At 38.1% G+C, this 17,730-nt stretch overlaps 1 protein-coding gene across 2 annotated transcripts in view; it reads right to left on the bottom strand.

Moving 5' to 3' along the window:
* Positions 1 to 1,149: 1,149 nt before the first annotated feature.
* The window catches only part of tim (timeless), a 49,667-nt gene continuing 33,086 nt past the window's right edge, over positions 1,150 to 17,730 (bottom strand). For both annotated transcript variants that reach the window (XM_074085609.1, XM_074085610.1), the window contains exons 10-17: positions 14,977 to 15,175; positions 14,176 to 14,405; positions 12,980 to 13,461; positions 8,691 to 8,891; positions 7,615 to 7,756; positions 5,353 to 5,463; positions 3,698 to 3,850; positions 1,150 to 2,317 (exon numbers count right to left, since the gene is read on the bottom strand). In XM_074085609.1, the coding sequence (XP_073941710.1) occupies positions 2,170 to 2,317; positions 3,698 to 3,850; positions 5,353 to 5,463; positions 7,615 to 7,756; positions 8,691 to 8,891; positions 12,980 to 13,461; positions 14,176 to 14,405; positions 14,977 to 15,175 (1,666 nt within the window). In that variant the 3' untranslated portion in view covers positions 1,150 to 2,169. The remainder of the gene's footprint in view (positions 2,318 to 3,697; positions 3,851 to 5,352; positions 5,464 to 7,614; positions 7,757 to 8,690; positions 8,892 to 12,979; positions 13,462 to 14,175; positions 14,406 to 14,976; positions 15,176 to 17,730) is intronic.

The following is a 17,730-nucleotide window of genomic DNA, read 5'->3' as shown; positions in this document are numbered from 1 at the left end:
ATGGTGTTTTTATTTTGGTGCATCCCATTATTTTGATCATTCCATAATAAATAATGATTAAAAATTATATTACTAACATACATTTATTTTAGAGCTGTTATCTTCTTCTTCTTCTCTTTTAAAATATGGCTTTTCTGTCCTAATTAATAGGACAATTTCGCCAGTGTCAAGGTAAACTCTCTTTGAGAGGGGCGTTGTACGGCGATTGTAATTTTTTCAACTTGAGAACCACAATTCCAGAAACCACGTAGAGACAACTTGCGCATTGAAAAATGTCAGACACTTGAGCAATATAGAATTTTGTGATCACTGTTGTTAAGGTTTTTTGGAATCTTTTTATATATTTTTTTTATTTCAATTCCAAATTTTTACTTTTACGGTTATCCCGTAAAACCGTAATTGAAAATACAAACTGAAATATAGATGCAAAGAAAAAGCAGAAAAATAAGACCAGCACTGGGAATCGAACCGTTGTCCAGCAGTGGTGTAGCGGTATAGCACGTGGCACGGAATGCTGAGGACCTGGGTTGGTCTTATTTTTCTGGTTTTTCATGCATGGTGCATCTATATTTCAGTTTGTATTTTCAATTTAGGTTTAACGGGTGACCGTAAAAGTAAAAATTTGGAATTGAAATAAAAAAAAATACAAAAAGATTCCAAAAAAACAATCTTAATTAGATTGCTTAATAACGATATCTCTTGTCCGGGTGAGCGTTTAGTTCCAATGGAGTGCCGAAAATTTCTTGATGAGGGCTACGGTATAGATGTCGCTAGCGTCACTGCTTAAGTGGCTAAATAAGAAACAAACAAGCTGAGATATGTGGTGCATAGGGGAAATTCGTGTCTGTACCGTTGTCCAGCAGTGTTGTAGCGGTATAGCACGTGGCACGGAATGCCGAGGACCTGGGTGCGATTCCCAGTGCTGGTCTTATTTTTCTGGTTTTTCTGTGCATCTTTATTTCAGTTTGTATTTTCAAATTAGATATTGTCTACATCCGCCATGTTCGAATGCTACAAATCGAATCCTAACTAATTATCAAAACACTATCAAGGAAAAGCTCACTTCAGCCTGTATGTAACTGTCATATGTAAAAAAAACTACCAGTTAGATCAATTGTTTTTAGGGTTCCAAATCCAAAACACGGTAAATGGTGGTAATTTATTTTATTTCTTTACTAGCCTTTGTCTACGGCTTCGCTGGGGTTAACCAATAGATCTGGCAGCCGATTTAAAATTCCGAGATTTTACGGATTCCTCACTTTTAAAAACTATTTATTAAACTAAGATACTAAAGTGACAGTATAACATATCAAAAGTAAAAATAATGTGACCAGCGTAATACGAATAGTGCTGCTCTCTGATTTCGGTTTTCGTCATAATTGCAGATACCTAATCGATAAAACATAATATTTTATGAAAATAAAATAAAATTAATGCATTCAGTATTCTACTTTCCATAAGCATTGAGCTTTTAGGCAGGTCTTTCTTAGAATCAAAATTAAACTTAAACATCAACATCTATAAAAAGTCGAAATATCTGCTAAACGGTGGCATTTTTTCATTAGATCCATTTTACTTTTTTTAGAATGTCTTAAGTGCCCTACGTGTGTTAGTACGTCACAGATCCGTTCATATCTTAACATTATTTACGCATAACATAGGTCCCTACTTACCGAAACTTTTCGGTGAAATTACCGGATGTGGTTGTCGCACATCAATATTTATGAGATGTAAAACACAGGTAAAACATGAAACGTCATTTTAGTATCTTGGTTTAATAAACAGAGTACCTATAATAAGTAGATATTTCATAATAAAATGACAAATTATCTCAATTACATAACATCAACCATTTAATACGTAATTCAATATTAAAACATGTAATAAACAATTAAATTAATACATTTCAACGTATAATAAACTATAAACTAATAGCAAAATTGTATTTCTAGTAAAAATTAAAATGCCATCAACTACATACTATTTTGTTATCTTTTAGGTCTTAATTACATAACCGCTAATGGCCAATAAGTTGGGAAACTGCGGACTCGTGCTTGAATGCAGGGGCACATTTGAGTCTCCCAGAGGCCCAATAAAATTCTTGGTGCATTATTGAGATATTATGAAGATCCATCCATCTTAGCGACACCAAGAATTGACATACTCAGCCTAAGTCATTGGAATCTCAGTGAACAAGCCCATCGGTGAGTGGCTGTGCATCTTGCCTCTGGGCCGAGGCGGCAATTGAGATTTTTCATCCTCATCCGACACGTACATTCTTGTAAGATCTGAGACGACGGAAGCTGTATCGCAGACGCTAAAAATAATCAAATACATTACTTAAAACAATATCTCATCCACGTTGGGTGAATAGGTACTTTTATTGCATCAACATGACGAAAGAATAATGGCAAACACACATAGGTAAATAAATTGTTGCCTGTCTGCGTCTGGAGATGAAAAATATATACTTTGAAACCGATTAAGTGCGGGTCGGACTCATGTACAGTCAACGTCATAAATAAAGTGATCACTTTTGTACCTTGTCACTTTAACGTCATGTTTGAAAAGCCATACGAAATTGTGTAACGACTGAAAGCGACAAGGTACAAAAATGATCACTTATATAAGACGTTGACTGTACCACGGGTTCCGTGTGAACGCATAATATTAAGAAACGTACTAAGTATTTTTTTTGGGTTCAGTAGTTTGTAATCATAAATCAACAAGCACGTGTGAAATTGGTTTCAAATCCTTCCTAATATTATAAACGCGGAAGTAACACCTCCTCACGCTTCAATCTCAGAACCAACCAGAGCATCGGTTTTAAAATGAGGGCTATCGGGTATGAATTCGCCGCTAGAGGCGCTAGTGTAGCGTGAGGTCTCCGAAATGTTATATCTCATAGTTTTTGGGTGTGCTACGCGGGTTTATTTATAATTAGAATAATTTTGGGGATATTTTGCATTACCTGAAATTAATTATGGCAATTATGCGTTACGGGTCAATGAATGTCTGTGTTTTGAGACAGTTTATCTTTCGGAAACTTTTCTCCTCCTCCCGTTCCTTCGTTTTTTTCCGAACAAAACGGGACTACGCAACACGCAACACTGTGGTTGCTCTATATTTTTATAGTACGGTTTTAAGGTGTATTAAATATGATTTTAATTTAAACTTTGTTTTCACGCCCGTAATAAGTAATAACAGACTTTGAATGCCACACTTAAAAACCTCACGCAACAGTGGCGCCATCTAGAAAGACAAAAAACGATAGCCCTCATTCTGTAGGTACTGGCCTGCTGTAACATTAAGGACTGTTCGGTGACCATTGCCAAACAATTTGTTACACAGTGGTTACTAACTCTGGACTACGACGCTGTTGAAGGCATAATTTAATTTAAATTAATTCATTTGTCAGAATACTCAATCAGTGGCTTGTGATATGTACCTATGTAATGATAGTATGAAACGTTTTAAGTATGAAACGCATTAACTTTTTAAGCCTGCTGCGCACGGCACTGCACTGGCTGAACAGCGAGGCTGCTCAGTGCGCGAGTATCCTCGCCATGTTCGACTTGCTGCCACAGCTAGGCTGCCGTTTTGCGTCGGGGGTTAAAAGTGCCAAATTAATGCTCATAAGGGGTGTAGTGTAGGCTTTCATCAGAGTCTCTGAGCGGCTATTGAAATGAGTAATTACCTATCGTCGTCATCGAAATCGGAAAGATCTGCATCGAAGTTATCTTCATTAGGTGGCAACAAAGGTTCGTCAACCTCTTCTCGCAGTTCTGCTTTCACCGCAACATTATCGCCGAGAATATCCTCAGTTAAAACAATAGGTTCGACGGGGGCGCTGGAATCAATACAATCAACATAAAAAGCTGCGACGCGACGTTTGATTTTTACGTTGCACGGTCTCGTCGTAAACGCGCGGCAAATTATAATAGCGTCCTTTACATGTAATAAAATGTACTATGAGCGCGTAGGACCCAGGATAGGGTTCCGTAGCTGTTACGACAAAATTAAGTAATATTTTTCTAAGGATTTTGTATTTTGTATGGATTATGCAAGTAGATATCCTATTTCCTACTAATCCTACTAATATATGTGAAAGTTTGTGAGTGAGTGAGTGAGTGAGTATGTTTGTTACTTTTTCACGCTGAAACGGCTTTACGGATTTGGATGAAATTTGGCGAAAAGTTAGTTTATAACCTGGATACTTTTACTGGATACTTTACATAGGATACTTTTTATCCCGATATTCCCACGGGATAGGGATAAATTCTTGAAATAACAACCGCTGGGCTTAGAGTCATGAAATTTGGTATGTAGGTAGTTGGACGTCTGAAATAACACATAGGCGACTTTTTGACCCGATATTCCCACGGAATAGCTAGGGATAAAATCTTGAAATAACAACCGCTAGGCTTAGAGCCAATTAATTTAGTATGTAGGTAGCTGGACCTCTGGAATAACACATAGGCTACTTCTTATCTCGATATTCCCACGGGATAGGGATAAAATCTCGAAAAACCAACCGCTGGGCTTAGAGTCATGAAATTTGGTATGTAGGTAGTTGGACGTCTGAAATAACACATAGGCGACTTTTTGACCCGATATTCCCACGGAATAGCTAGGGATAAAATCTTGAAATAACAACCGCTGGGCTTAGAGCCAATTAATTTAGTATGTAGGTAGCTGGAGCTCTGTAATATCACATAGGCTACTTTTTATCCCGATATTCCCACGGAATAGGGATAAAATCTCGAAATATTAACCACTGAGCTTAGAGTCATGAAATTTGGTATGTAGGTAGCTGAACGTCTAGAATTACACATAAGCGACTTTTTACCCGATATTCCCACAGGATACCTAGGGATAAAATTTCGAAATAACAATCATTGGGCTTAGAGCTATGAAATTTGGTATGTAGGTAGCTGGACCTCTGGAATACCACATAGGCTATTTTTTACCCCGATATTCCCACGGGATAGTTTTGTTACTAAGGGACCCCATACATCTCTGTATTATTATTATTATTATTTTAAAGACTATTTTTTAGACTCAAGATATAAACTAACAACAGGTAGCATGGTGTACGGTTGTGTCACTCTGAAGATGAGCTCTGGTTGAGTTTGAAACGCGTAGTGTAGTGTGGTGGTGGTGATAGATGGGTTTGTGTGATTTGTGTGTTTTTACAGTGTGGAGGTGGAGGAACTGCATGAACACGCATATTTTGCATAAGCTTAGCTATCGTAAGGTCGCGGGTGAGCAAGGAAATTATTTCAGTTCATTTATACTTAAGGCTTCTATTAGTGCTATTTTGGTTACGAAACCCCAATAAGTTTTAGGTACCTTCCGAATGAGCATGACACCTCTAACTCATGCGCTTGCATTGCTTCTTGCCAGTAATGTGCTTTGATATCGTCGCTTTGGACACACTCCGAATCGAACGAGGAGCCGGGCCTGCAATTTAATTACTACGGTTAAAACTCAGGTAAAGTCAGTCAGGTCTACCATCACATTCTACTTCTTAACGAGCAATCATTAGCTCTAAGTAGGTATCATAATCATATATAATTATGATTTTGGTAGGTAATTTTCAGTTTTTCAAGAAAAATATTTGGACTAAAATCATGGACTGCAGCTTTATAATTACTTCAAATAATCAGCACTAACCTACCACTAAATCAATTAATGACTTTCAACTTATTAATAAAAAAAATTGTCAAGTGCGAGTCGAACTCGTACATGAGGGTTCCGTAACAGTTCAGTAAAAGTTTTTCTTAAAATTCTTCTTTCTTCTTTGCAAACTGTAATTTATGCCCCTTGTTACAAAAGTACTCGTCAAGACAAATCAAACGAGTCCAAATTCGACGCGGTCGTGTCGTTTATCACAGAGTTCCTATGGTCACCCGCTAGCTTTATCATCAGATCAACTCCATGTCATAATAATATTGCATTGTCATCGGATTTATACATCAGTGTAAAATTTCAGCTCAATCGGCTGAAGAAATCCACTTCAAATTTGAGTTGAAAGATTCCACCCAAACAAACATTACACTGCAAATAAATATAATGCTTATAATAAGTTTTTGTTAAAAATTTCATTTTTAATACAAGCTTTTTTTGCCGAATGTACTTTTTGTTGACTGTACCTACATGTATTGTCCTGCAGAGACGATCCTGGCAGGACCACCAAGATGTCACTACCAGATTATTATACTGTCAATTTGTCACCAAATTTACATAAGTATGCCAAATTCCAAGTCGATTGGACCACTGGAAGTGGGTCAAATTTAGCTTCCAAGATTTGACCCAAACAAACAATAAATAAATAAATAAACAAACAGGGCAAGCTTTAGCTTCTAAAAATATAGCCGAAATGTAAGCACTTGTGCAAGTATTTCGAATAAAAAACAATTTGAAATCTCATCCTCTTTGGTTCTGGCTGTTTGCCTCTGAAACCAATGCCCGCGCCGCGCGCGGCTCAAAAAAAAGGCTATCAGCGTGGTTCATTCGCGGAAAATTCGGCGGACTTCGTATGTTGTGTAATTAAATTAAATACTTAATATAATAAGAAGCTCGACTAGTGTAAATAAATTTAGACTATTATAAAACTTGTAAATAGTGTTAAATAGTTTAGTATGATTTTTTTAGTGTAAAAAACAATAGGTGAACATAGTGATTGGTACGGTGGGGATTTGGCGTGCGCTTTATCAAAGTTGGCTTCAATGAGGTTTGTGGTTCATAAATTGCTTTATTAATTTAGCACAAAACGAATAAACCACACAATCAGACAGTCACTATATTATATTATGGAAGCTTTTATAAAACATCATTAAAATAGCTAACTTAAAGATAAACATTCAAACGGCATAGGGCCGTTGCTAGGTGACAAACGACTTGGCTGCCTAGCAACGGCTTACAACGCGTAGCAACCAAAAAACGCTGAAAAAAACACGTTTCTTGTATAACGGCCCACTTTAATTTGTAACTTTATTTTATTTTTAGTATTTGATGTTATAGCGGCCACATAAATACATAATCTGTGAAAAGTGTCTAACTTTTACGGCTTAAGAGATAGAGCCCTGTGACAGACGGACGGACAGACAGACAGCGGAGTCTCAGTAATAGGGTCCCGTTGGCACCCTTTGGGTACGGAACCCTAAAAACATCAACGCAAAAAAACATTTTCAACACTAGCTTTTGTGCCGACGGTATTGATGGATTAATGCATTGTAATTGGAGCATTATACATGTAAAAATTTTTAAGTCAATACAACCGCTGGAGGTGAATCAATATCAAATTCAGGAATATTACATCCCTGAGTTTTGTGGTTTTTCTATGAAGTCCCGCTATGAATTATATTCCTTTAAATTATACTGTAACATTATGTTCTACATCTTAACCAGAAAAAATAAAGCTTTAAGCCGGGGATCGAACCCGGATACTCAGCATTCCGTGATGCGTGCTTGCCCATACGTATACCAAGTTTAGCAGTTGCTATACACGGCGCAATTTCTCAACGAACCCACCGGAAGAGGCTCAAAATTCAATTGCAACAAACAAATATTCATATTTTAGGAGAAATATGGTACTGAAATAAGTCTTACATGGGAATGAAGGTTAGCATCGTGGCGAGGTGCCTCTGTTTATGTATTTGATAATAGTTCTCCAGTGGGTGTACGGAGGCGCAATGCTGCACGGGATAAGCACCCACGTTGGCCAAGTCATCCATAGAGAACTTTAGTTTTGCTAAAATACAAAAAGAAAACATTGTAATATGCAGACCAAGATTAGAAAAATGATCAGCGAAATAACACGAAAATATTTGAATGATCCAGTACTATTCTTATTAATAGTGGGTAATCAAAATTATCCGTTGAACATTCTCACTGTGAGGCTGACTTGAACCAACCTGTTAAATAGGTATATAACTCCTAGTTAAGTGTTAACACAGGGTCAAGTAGTGTCAAAATGTATGCAATTGTCACCGCTAACCTAAGGTTAACAATTTAATTTAATTTTAGACCGTGGAAGCTGCCTTAAGTGCCATAATGGTTTTCCTTATCTGGCAATGCAATGTCACTGTAACATTTTCTATGAAAAGGTTCCACGATTTAACCCTCGACACAAAAACAAAGGGATGTTATAAGATCAAAAAAGCCGTGGTGGCCTAGTGGTTTGACCTATCGCTTCTCAAGCAGAGGGTCGTGGGTTCAAACCCCGGCTCGCACCTCTGAGTTTTTCGAAATTCATGTGCGGAATTACATTTGAAATTTACCACGAGCTTTTCGTGCGGTGAAGGAATACATCGTAAAGAAACCTACACTAACCTGCGAAGCAATTCAATGGTTCGTGTTAAGTTCCCAATCTGCACTGGGCCCGCGTGGGAACTATGGCCCAAGCCCTCTTGTTCTGAGAGGAGGCCTGTGCCCAGCAGTGGGACGTACATATATAGGCTGGGATGGTGGTATATTTATAAGATTGACAAGTATGTACTCGCATCTGTGTCAATCTGCGGTATTGTAGATTCTTAACGATCGGGTTTTGTTAGTGATAAATCTGGATTTATTAGCTAAATTTCATTAAAACCGTTTTGAACCATTTTTATGCAGAAGCATTCATCATTAATAATAAAAAGACGGGGATTTTCAGCTTTATTAAGTTGTATTTAATAACAACTAACTTGTGTCAATCTCGCAAACTCTCCCAGCCAGTTCATATAAGATTTCAGACGGCCAGATGTGGGGGATCCTAATAAAAACTTTTCCAGTATCAACTGGCATCTGGAAACCCAATTTATGAAGCAGTTGTAGAAACTTCAGATCTTTGCACATAAAAGCTTGCTCACAATTCCACGGAACTAGCGGCACGGATTGATCCAGTACTGTAACCAAAAATAATTATTAAGGGGCTGTTTCACCACCCATTGATTAGTATTAACTGACGGTTAAATGTAATGCCGTCTCCGTCTATTCGAACAAAACAAATAGAGACGGCATCACATTTAACCGTCAGTTAAGACTAATCAATGGGTGGTGAAACAACCCGTAAATCTTATATAAAATCTAGGCAGTATATTGTATGGAATTTCATTAGGTACTGCCCTGCTGGCGGGCATGTTTTTAACCGACTTCAAAAAAGGAGGAGGTTCTTAATTCGTTTTAATTCGTTGTTGGTTTGTATGTTTATAATTGTGGGCCGAATTTCAAAATTCCTTTTTTATTCTAAAGGACATACTTTCGAGTTGATCCCATTGATACCAAGTCAGGATCTGATGATGGAATCTTAGAGAAATCGAGGGCAACACTCGAATTTTTAAAGCACACCTATCGCGATTTTGTCATTTTTAACACTAAGGGGCTATTTCACCATCTTTTGATTAGTGTTAACTGACGGTTAGATGTGATGCCGTCTCCGTCTTTTCGAACAAAACAAATAGAGACGGCATCACATTTAACCGTCGGTTAACACTAAGCAATGGATGGTCAAACTGCCCTTAAGTCAAGTATATACATTCAGAAAGTATCATTTGGTGAACTGAACCTGATAAAGAAGACCGTAGGTAACCGGTACTCTGTTATAAAACAATATCTATGCTGTGTTTGAGCTTAATGGAATCGTTGTGAGATGCACTTTGGCTACAAATCACTAAAAACAGGTAAAAAAATTTTTTTTAAACAAATGGAACCGACTTCAAAAACCTTGAAAATAATTTTCTACTATGTTTGAAGTCGGTGCCTCAGCACAAGCCAGCAGGAGTGATTGAAGCCCAATATATAGTATGTAAGTAGGTGAGGTAGACGACTATAGTTCCACTCCTGCTGGCTCATGCTGAGGCACCAACTTCAAACTAGTAGAAAATTATTGTCAAGGTTTTTGAAGGCATTTTTTGCTTAAATTTTTTTTTATAGAAAATCCAGTTCTAGTCCAGTCCTCGTTTTTAGGGTTCCGGAGCCAAAATGGCAAAAACGGAACCCTTATAGTTTCGTCAAGTCCGTCTGTCTGTCTGTCTGTTTGCCGTCCGTAGGTATGTCACAGGCATTTTACTCGAAAACTACAACATGTACATCAATGAAATTTAGAGTAAGTACAGCGAAAACTACGTACATAGTTCGACAGCTCTTTTGAAAAGATAGTATGGTTTCTCTAAAACTTTTTTGATTAAGTTAAGATTTCCGGAAATAATCGCTCCCAAAGTAGCAAAAATTGTGTCCCCCCTCTATCTTGTAAACCGTTTATTTTTATTCGACTGGATGGAAAACGAGCAAGTGGGTCTCCTGATGGTGAGAGAACACCACCGCCCATTAACATCTGCAACACCGGGGGTATTACAGATGCGTTGCCAACCTAGAGGCCTAAGATGGGATACCTCAAGTGGCAGCAATTTCACCGGCTGTCTTACTCTCCACGCCGAAACACAACAGTGCAAGCACTGCTGCTTCACGGCAGGATTAGCGAGCAAGATGGTGGTAGCAATCCGGGCGGGCCTTGCACAAGCCACCTGCAAAAATATGCAAAAAATATGGAAAGGTAACGCTTAATAAATACTTTCAACAAAAATTGGTTTCAACATGATCGGATGTACCGTTTTTGAGTTATTGCCGAAAAACTGCGCTTCTCAACAAAAGGACGTAAGTGCCGTGAAGATACGCTCTTTTTCTGGTAATAGATTTTAAGACTGTAGTAAGTGTTTTAATGGTGTTATAACGCACATAATATTACTTGATTTTTTTCGTAATGGCTACGGAAGCCTATCTTGGGCGTGTTCGACACGCTCTTGGCCGGTTTTCTTACTATTTTTTTAATTTCTAGATGACGTTGCCAAGCAAATTATTTAATCCTGCTAATATTAATAATATGAATATTAATTTAAATACAAATGTGTGTGCTCGTGCGCGTGAGCGCGAGTATTAAGTAAGTATAATATTAGGCACTAGCGTTTACCCGCGGCTTCGCACGCGTAAATCATTAGATACAGCAGTTGAATTGAAATTCCGGGATTTTATTAAATTCTCGTGGGAATTCCCTAAAATTACAACGTGGTTTTCATTGACGTTAAATTAAAACATCCATGACAAATTTTATGACTCTAATCCCAGCGGTTGTTATTTCAAGATTTTATCCCTATCCCGTGAGAATATCGGGATAAATAGTAGCCTATGTGTTATTCCAGATGTCCAGCTATCTACATACAGATAGTTTAACTCAGTTGTGCGCGCGGCCCTATGTGTGCGTAAAGCGATAAGAACACGTCTTGCTCGGACGACGACTGCCGCGTCACGTGAAAGTTGTATATTTACAAGCGCACGCACACATAGGGCCGCGCGCACAACTGAGTTAACTATCTGTACTGTACTAAAATTTATGACTCTAAGCCCAGCGGTTATTAGTTCGAGATTGTATCCCTATCTCGTGGGAACATCGGGATAAAAAGTAGCCTGCGTGTTATTCCAGACGTCCAGCTACCTACATACCAAATTGCATGACTCTCAGCCCAGCGGTTGTTATTTCAAAATTTTATCCCTATCTCGTGGGAATATCGGGATAAAATGTATCCTATGTTTTATTTCAGATGTCCAGCTATCTACATACCAAATTTCATGACTCTAAGCCCAGCGGTTATTAGTTCGAGATTTTATCCTTACCTATCTCGTGGGAAAATCGGGATAAAAAAAATCCTATGTTGTAATCCAGGTTATAAACTAACTTTTTGCCAAATTTCATCCAAATCCGTCCAGCCGTTTCAGCGTGAAGAAGTAACAAATATACTCACTCACTCACTCACAAACTTTCACATTTTTATAATATTAGTAGGATTAGTAGGATTCTGTACCACCTGCTGTTCGATCGGGCGACATTTCGCCCTCTCTCACTTGCGGCGATTCAGATGCCCAATATCTAATTTATTTTAAACTAGCTCCCCGCCCCGGCTCTCCACGGGCAAAATATTCAAAATAAGCCTCCTTTGGACAGTCGGGTAAAAAGGTCTGTGTGCCGGTAGCCCGTAGTTTGCACGGGCAAAATTAAAAAAAACTGGCCATGTGCGAGTCGGTTTCGCGCACGAAGGGTTCCGTACCGTTATCTATACAACATTAGACATTAGCAAAAAACGGCAAAAAAATCACGTTTGTTGTATGAGAGGTCCCCTTAAATATTTATTTTATTTTAATTTAAGTAATTCTTTCTTTTTAAAGTGAATATAGGTACAACTAAATATTCTGTGAATATTTCAAGCGTCTACCTGTTGCGGTTATTAATATCGAGCAAAAAACGGCAAAAAAAAACACGTTTGTTATAGGGAGCCCCACTTAAACATTATTTTATTCTGTTTTTAGTATTTATTGGTATAGCGATACGATAATCACGGTTCATGAGATCCAGCCCGGTGACAGACAGATGGACAGTGGAGTCTCAGTAAAGGTAGACTTCCGAGTAGAGCGGCTCCGGCGTCACTAACGCAGCGACAGTCACGCGGCGATAGAGCGATAGTATTATGCAGTACGGAAATGTATGAACTAACGTTCGAACGCAGCGTCACTGTCGCCGCGTCAGTATCGCCGAGCGATAGCGGCCGTGCCATGTTTGCGCAAGCACTGCCGCGCAATCGCTGGGATCGCACGTGGTTTTGAGGTTATTTTGCATGGAATAACATCAAACTGACACCGGAGTCGCGCTGCTCGGAAGCCAATCTGCGTCGGAGCCGCTGCGACACTGACGCAGAGGCCGTTGCGATAGAGCCGCTCTGGTCGGAAGTCTACCTTAATAGGGTCCCGTTTTTACCCTTTGGATACGGAACCCTAAAAAGGTATCTAATCTAGAGCACTTCACACACATTTTTCAGCTGCATTCCCCAAAAACTACACCCGACCCGCGTGAAGCCGGGGCGCGTCAACGTAGAGTAACTATCATCCCTAAACCAGGATAGCGATTTTTTTTCTCAGAAACGGTTAGAATATATTGAAAGCTACTTACGAAGTGAGTGATAAGACACTGGTGATAACACCGGCAACTCCTGAATTTCTTGGTTGAAGAATTTGAACTGTAGAATATTCGAGCCTTCCACTTTTGTTAAGTTATCCTCAGCACACCGCAGAGTTTTCTTCTCAAAATAAAGTTTAACATGACATGCTTTGAGTAAAACCGTTTGGACCCATTCAAAACACTTGTATTTCCCGTCTTGCCTAAGTTGTTCACATAGTTTTCCAATCTCCACATCTCTGATTTCTTTGTTAATCTTCTTCATTTTAGAACATCTGTCGGTTTCTTTCTTAGACAACTTGTCGAATTCTTCCTTGTTTATAATATTCTGTTTATATAGAGCCTTTATCACTGAATCCCTGGTTTTGGTAGAACCGTCTTCTTTATAACATATTACAATTTCACCCACCACGTCTTGTTGAGTGTTGCATTGCATATAATGCCAACTCAATGATGACAGGTCGTTTTCCGTCCATCTGCATCAAGAACGTAATATCTGATAAGAATATGTGTTACATATTTACTTTAATTTTTAATATTAGCTATTTTACAAAATTAAAGAATATTTAGAAAATTTTGGTTCATGTAAAATATATACATATAAATATATCATAGAAGAGAATGAGCGAGATATCTATTGCATTAATTTCCGGGGCAATTTTATGTTAGATCAAAGGAAGGTGTCACACGTCACACCACATATTTCAATTACAATTATAGCTTAGAACAGTGTTTCCCAAACATTGTTCTGCCATGGCCCGGTTATTTTCACACTGCCCCTTCGTGCCCCACTTAATACCTTTACGATTTACTTTTACGAATATTTACGTTAGGTAATAGTAGGTATTATTTTTAAAACAAGGCGGGAATGTTGCGACCCGGTATTTTATTTTAATGGCCTGGTATCGGGTCACGACCCGGCAAATGGGAAACGCTGGCTTAGATGAATGAAAACTTTGTAAAGCTAAGTTATACCACAACACTTTACACGATAGGAGCATTCTCAGTGTGAGAAGTGTCTTTGTAAACTATGTCGTGTATGCAGTAAGTAAGTAATTTGGTGAATTCTATTCAAAGTTTGTCGATATTTTCAATTTTTAAGCAAACAAAGACGCGAAACCAAAGCACAAAGTAAAGTGCCACCGAGCGCAGCAAATTTTAACCATTCAAAAAATAACGCGAGTGTTTACTTGTTTTTATTAGAAGCATTGCTCCCGCCGCTTTGGGCTGTTTTTTTCTTTTCCATGTCGGGTGCTTGGATTTCTTCCTTCTCGGGGGCGCTCAAAGTTGTAAGTTTCTTCAACACCTCATCGCCTTCGAAATCCTCCGTTTCCATTCTTATACTAGTATGTGAAATATGCAATGATTGAGGCTTCTTTACAAAAGTGTTTATCACGTATTCAATGAGATCAGACCAATCCTGGAAATAATAGATATTTAAAAAAAAAGTAATAGACACGTGATTGAACACACATACAGATGTTTTATCTCAAGAAAGCGGGTGAGTCATAGATACTTGTGTGTGAAGATACACATTCACATTGTCTCTGTGTGCGTAAGCTCGGGAGCGCTCAGTGCTCAGCACAGACAGAGAACATTATTATACTGAAGTGTGACTGAAGTGTCGGCCGACTCGCCGGTCGAATCAGTCGTGTCGTGCTAGTTGGTTCGCGTCAAAGTTTTTGATCGAGTACCGTCAACATGCAAAATACGAAAAGGAGAAAAGTTGTTCGTCTTGAGGTAAAACAAAATAATGTTTAAGAAAGATTATTACAGAAAATATATATTTAAAATACTTTGACACGTTGTATTATTTAAGTAAAACAAGATGTAAAGTTATATTATTTTGTTCATTAACGATGATGTTCCTAACGCTACCCGTAGTTACGCACACAAGAGCGCGTGTCTATGTGCATTGCAACACAAGCATGGCGCACCTGTTTTCGTGATATAAAACAACTACATAAACAAACAAAATATTTTGTCCTTACGTCACATATCTCACACTCGGATTCCCATATAGAAGTGAATACTTTCAAAATTTTCGGTTGAAATAAACAGATCAAACTGTTGAGCTCCCCGCCCACGTGGTGCATCATTGTAAAAATACAGTCGTTGACAAACTCTCCATTCTCCATGTAATCCTCCAAAAGCAGTGCATATTGGTACATTATTTCCGGAGAAGCAAACCTGTGAATGTAAAATGTTGTTTATAATTTTGTTGCGACATGTTCATATAAATATGTAAGTACCTACTTATTAACATAGGTATATTTATTTCATATAACATAACACTAGAAAGTAAATATTTCGTGACAACTAGATACCTATAATAGGTGTGGTACGATTCACGTAAGGATTATCAATTAGACAGAGATCCGATATTGTATCTATATGACGACATATGCATGAAGATGATAGGAATTCCTAAAATTCAATTTTATAGAAAGAGATGGAATGCAAAATTCATTCGCTCGTATCTTCCTTATTAACAACAGCTACTTCAAAGATACAGTAAAAAAAATTGTTTCAAAAAAAATTCTTAAGATCCAATGGTCCGACCGAGTGACGAACAGTGAAGTGCTGCGACGAGCCAATGTGGGTGGCATTGAGCCTAATCTCATGCGGCGTCAACTTCGGTGGTGCGAGCATGTTTCACGGATGGCGGAGGAGAGAGTAGCTAAGCGCATCTTTTACTCGGAACTTAAGGAGGGCAAGTAAGCATGGCGGTCAACTCCTTAGGTTCAAGGATGTGCTGAAACGTCACATGAAAAATGTGACGTGGAGCCATCTCAGTGGGAAAAACTGGCGACACGCCGTGGCGAGTGGGGATCTCTTGTGAGAAGCTTGTGAGTCGTAAACTCTCAACAGTTTTGAGACAGCGTCGGTTTGATCTTGATACCAAACGCGACGAGTTAAAGGCCCGACCATCAGCGGCAATCACGGAAGAATAAAAACAAGTGGAAGTACTATGTAGGTGCAGCGGTGCGTGCCACAAGTAAGCGGGGCAGTACGCTTCCTCGATGACGTAGGCTCCATTAGTTGTTTTTTTTTCCTGCTATCATTTTTACATTCCAGAATTGAGAAATACAGCATAATTACTGTAAAACAAGGAATGTCGCGACACTACTAAACGTGATCATACTCTACGCAATGTTGAACACGACTGCATCGAGTAAACGTACCTCCGCTTACTTGTGGCACGCACCGCTGCACCTACATAGCACTTCCACTTGTTTTTATTCCTCCGTGGCGGCAATAGTATATAATTATGAGAATGGTATGCTCACGCACGCGCCCGTGTGCTCGTACCTTCTTGAGGAAGATTGGCTTACGTGAGCCACATGAGAGCGCATGAACGGAGGTGAAGCAGTCGCCGTGGCCGAAATCGACAAGGAGGATTGACTAATTGATTGATTGAAAAAAAAAATGTTTCAATATAAATTGCCGTAAGCAAAAAACCTATAAGTACCTAACCTACCTAATTTCGGTTGTCTTAAAAATTCAAAATTTGGTATGAAATTTTGTAGAGGTACTTGAAAATAAGAAAAGTATTTTTTTATATATGTCTGTCTATCAGTAACCTTCTAAAATTACTGAAGTGTATTTTTGCTTAAGAGAGGCGAAAGGGGTCTGCTAAGCAAAAATGCTGCTTTGACCGGTTTTTATACTATTCATTGCCAAGAATAATGCGCTGCAAGAAACTTGGCAGAAAGTATTTTTTTTTAAACAAAAATATATTAGAGTCCTCTTATATATAAAAGCTAGCAAAACACAGTAAATGAACAAAGGATGTAGTGTAGGGGGTCCTTTGATTACGTAGGGTCGTGTCCAACAATGAAACACATAAAATTCAAAATCTCATAAATCTTTTGTTTCGACAGATATTAGATCTCTGAATTTTTTACAGTACTTAGGTAATTTTATTGGATTTTGGGTGACATATACAGTATTTTTTAGGAATGTGTAGTAAGTCATCAAAAAAATAAAAAGTAAAAAATGTTTCACTGTGTCCACAGTGGTGTACAGAATGAAACATTACATATTTAACAATGAAACGTGAAACTAATATAATTTGATTCATAATTTTTATTTTTATAATATAATCAAAACAGTTTTAAATATATTAACTTCAATCAGTCTCATTAAATGTTTCATTGTTGACTACCTAAGGTATTTTATATTAACCTCGAATTTTCGCCTGCTAAATTGTGCCACTTTAACACGTGATCTAGTCCACGATAATCTACGAAATGTATAATGTTAGGAAAGTATCAAATAATTTGAATTTCTAACCATAATTTAAGGAGAAATCTCCAAAAAAATGCTAAAAAAAAACTTTTGTGCCAATAATACTGAAAAGGCTCCGTAGACACGTGTTCCTCCACGTGACGCCGAAGCAAACTGGAGTACAGTGGAGGTTCTCAAAGACGTCCTTGCGCGATATCGAGCACGATCTGGCAACATGGCACTTTAGAAATATCGCAATGTTTCACTGTGTACCTAAGTTTCATTGTTGGACATACATATGACCCTACATAACTCTTAGGAGACGAGATCTACCAACCGATCATGATAAAAAAGTATTTTTTTATATATGTCTGTCTATCAGTAACCTTCTAAAATTACTTTTTAGTTTTATTAGATAACATTATTATAAATGTGGCTATACCCTACCAGGGTGCATAATATTGTAAGACTTATTAGAATAAGGCCTTATGTATTTTATGTTTTTTGCCAAATAA

Source organism: Choristoneura fumiferana, chromosome 3 (genome assembly GCF_025370935.1).
Source record: "Choristoneura fumiferana chromosome 3, NRCan_CFum_1, whole genome shotgun sequence".
Classification (NCBI taxonomy): Eukaryota; Metazoa; Arthropoda; class Insecta; order Lepidoptera; family Tortricidae; genus Choristoneura; species Choristoneura fumiferana.
The sequence above is the reverse complement of the archived record's forward strand: the minus strand, read 5'-3'. Positions and strand labels throughout refer to the sequence as shown.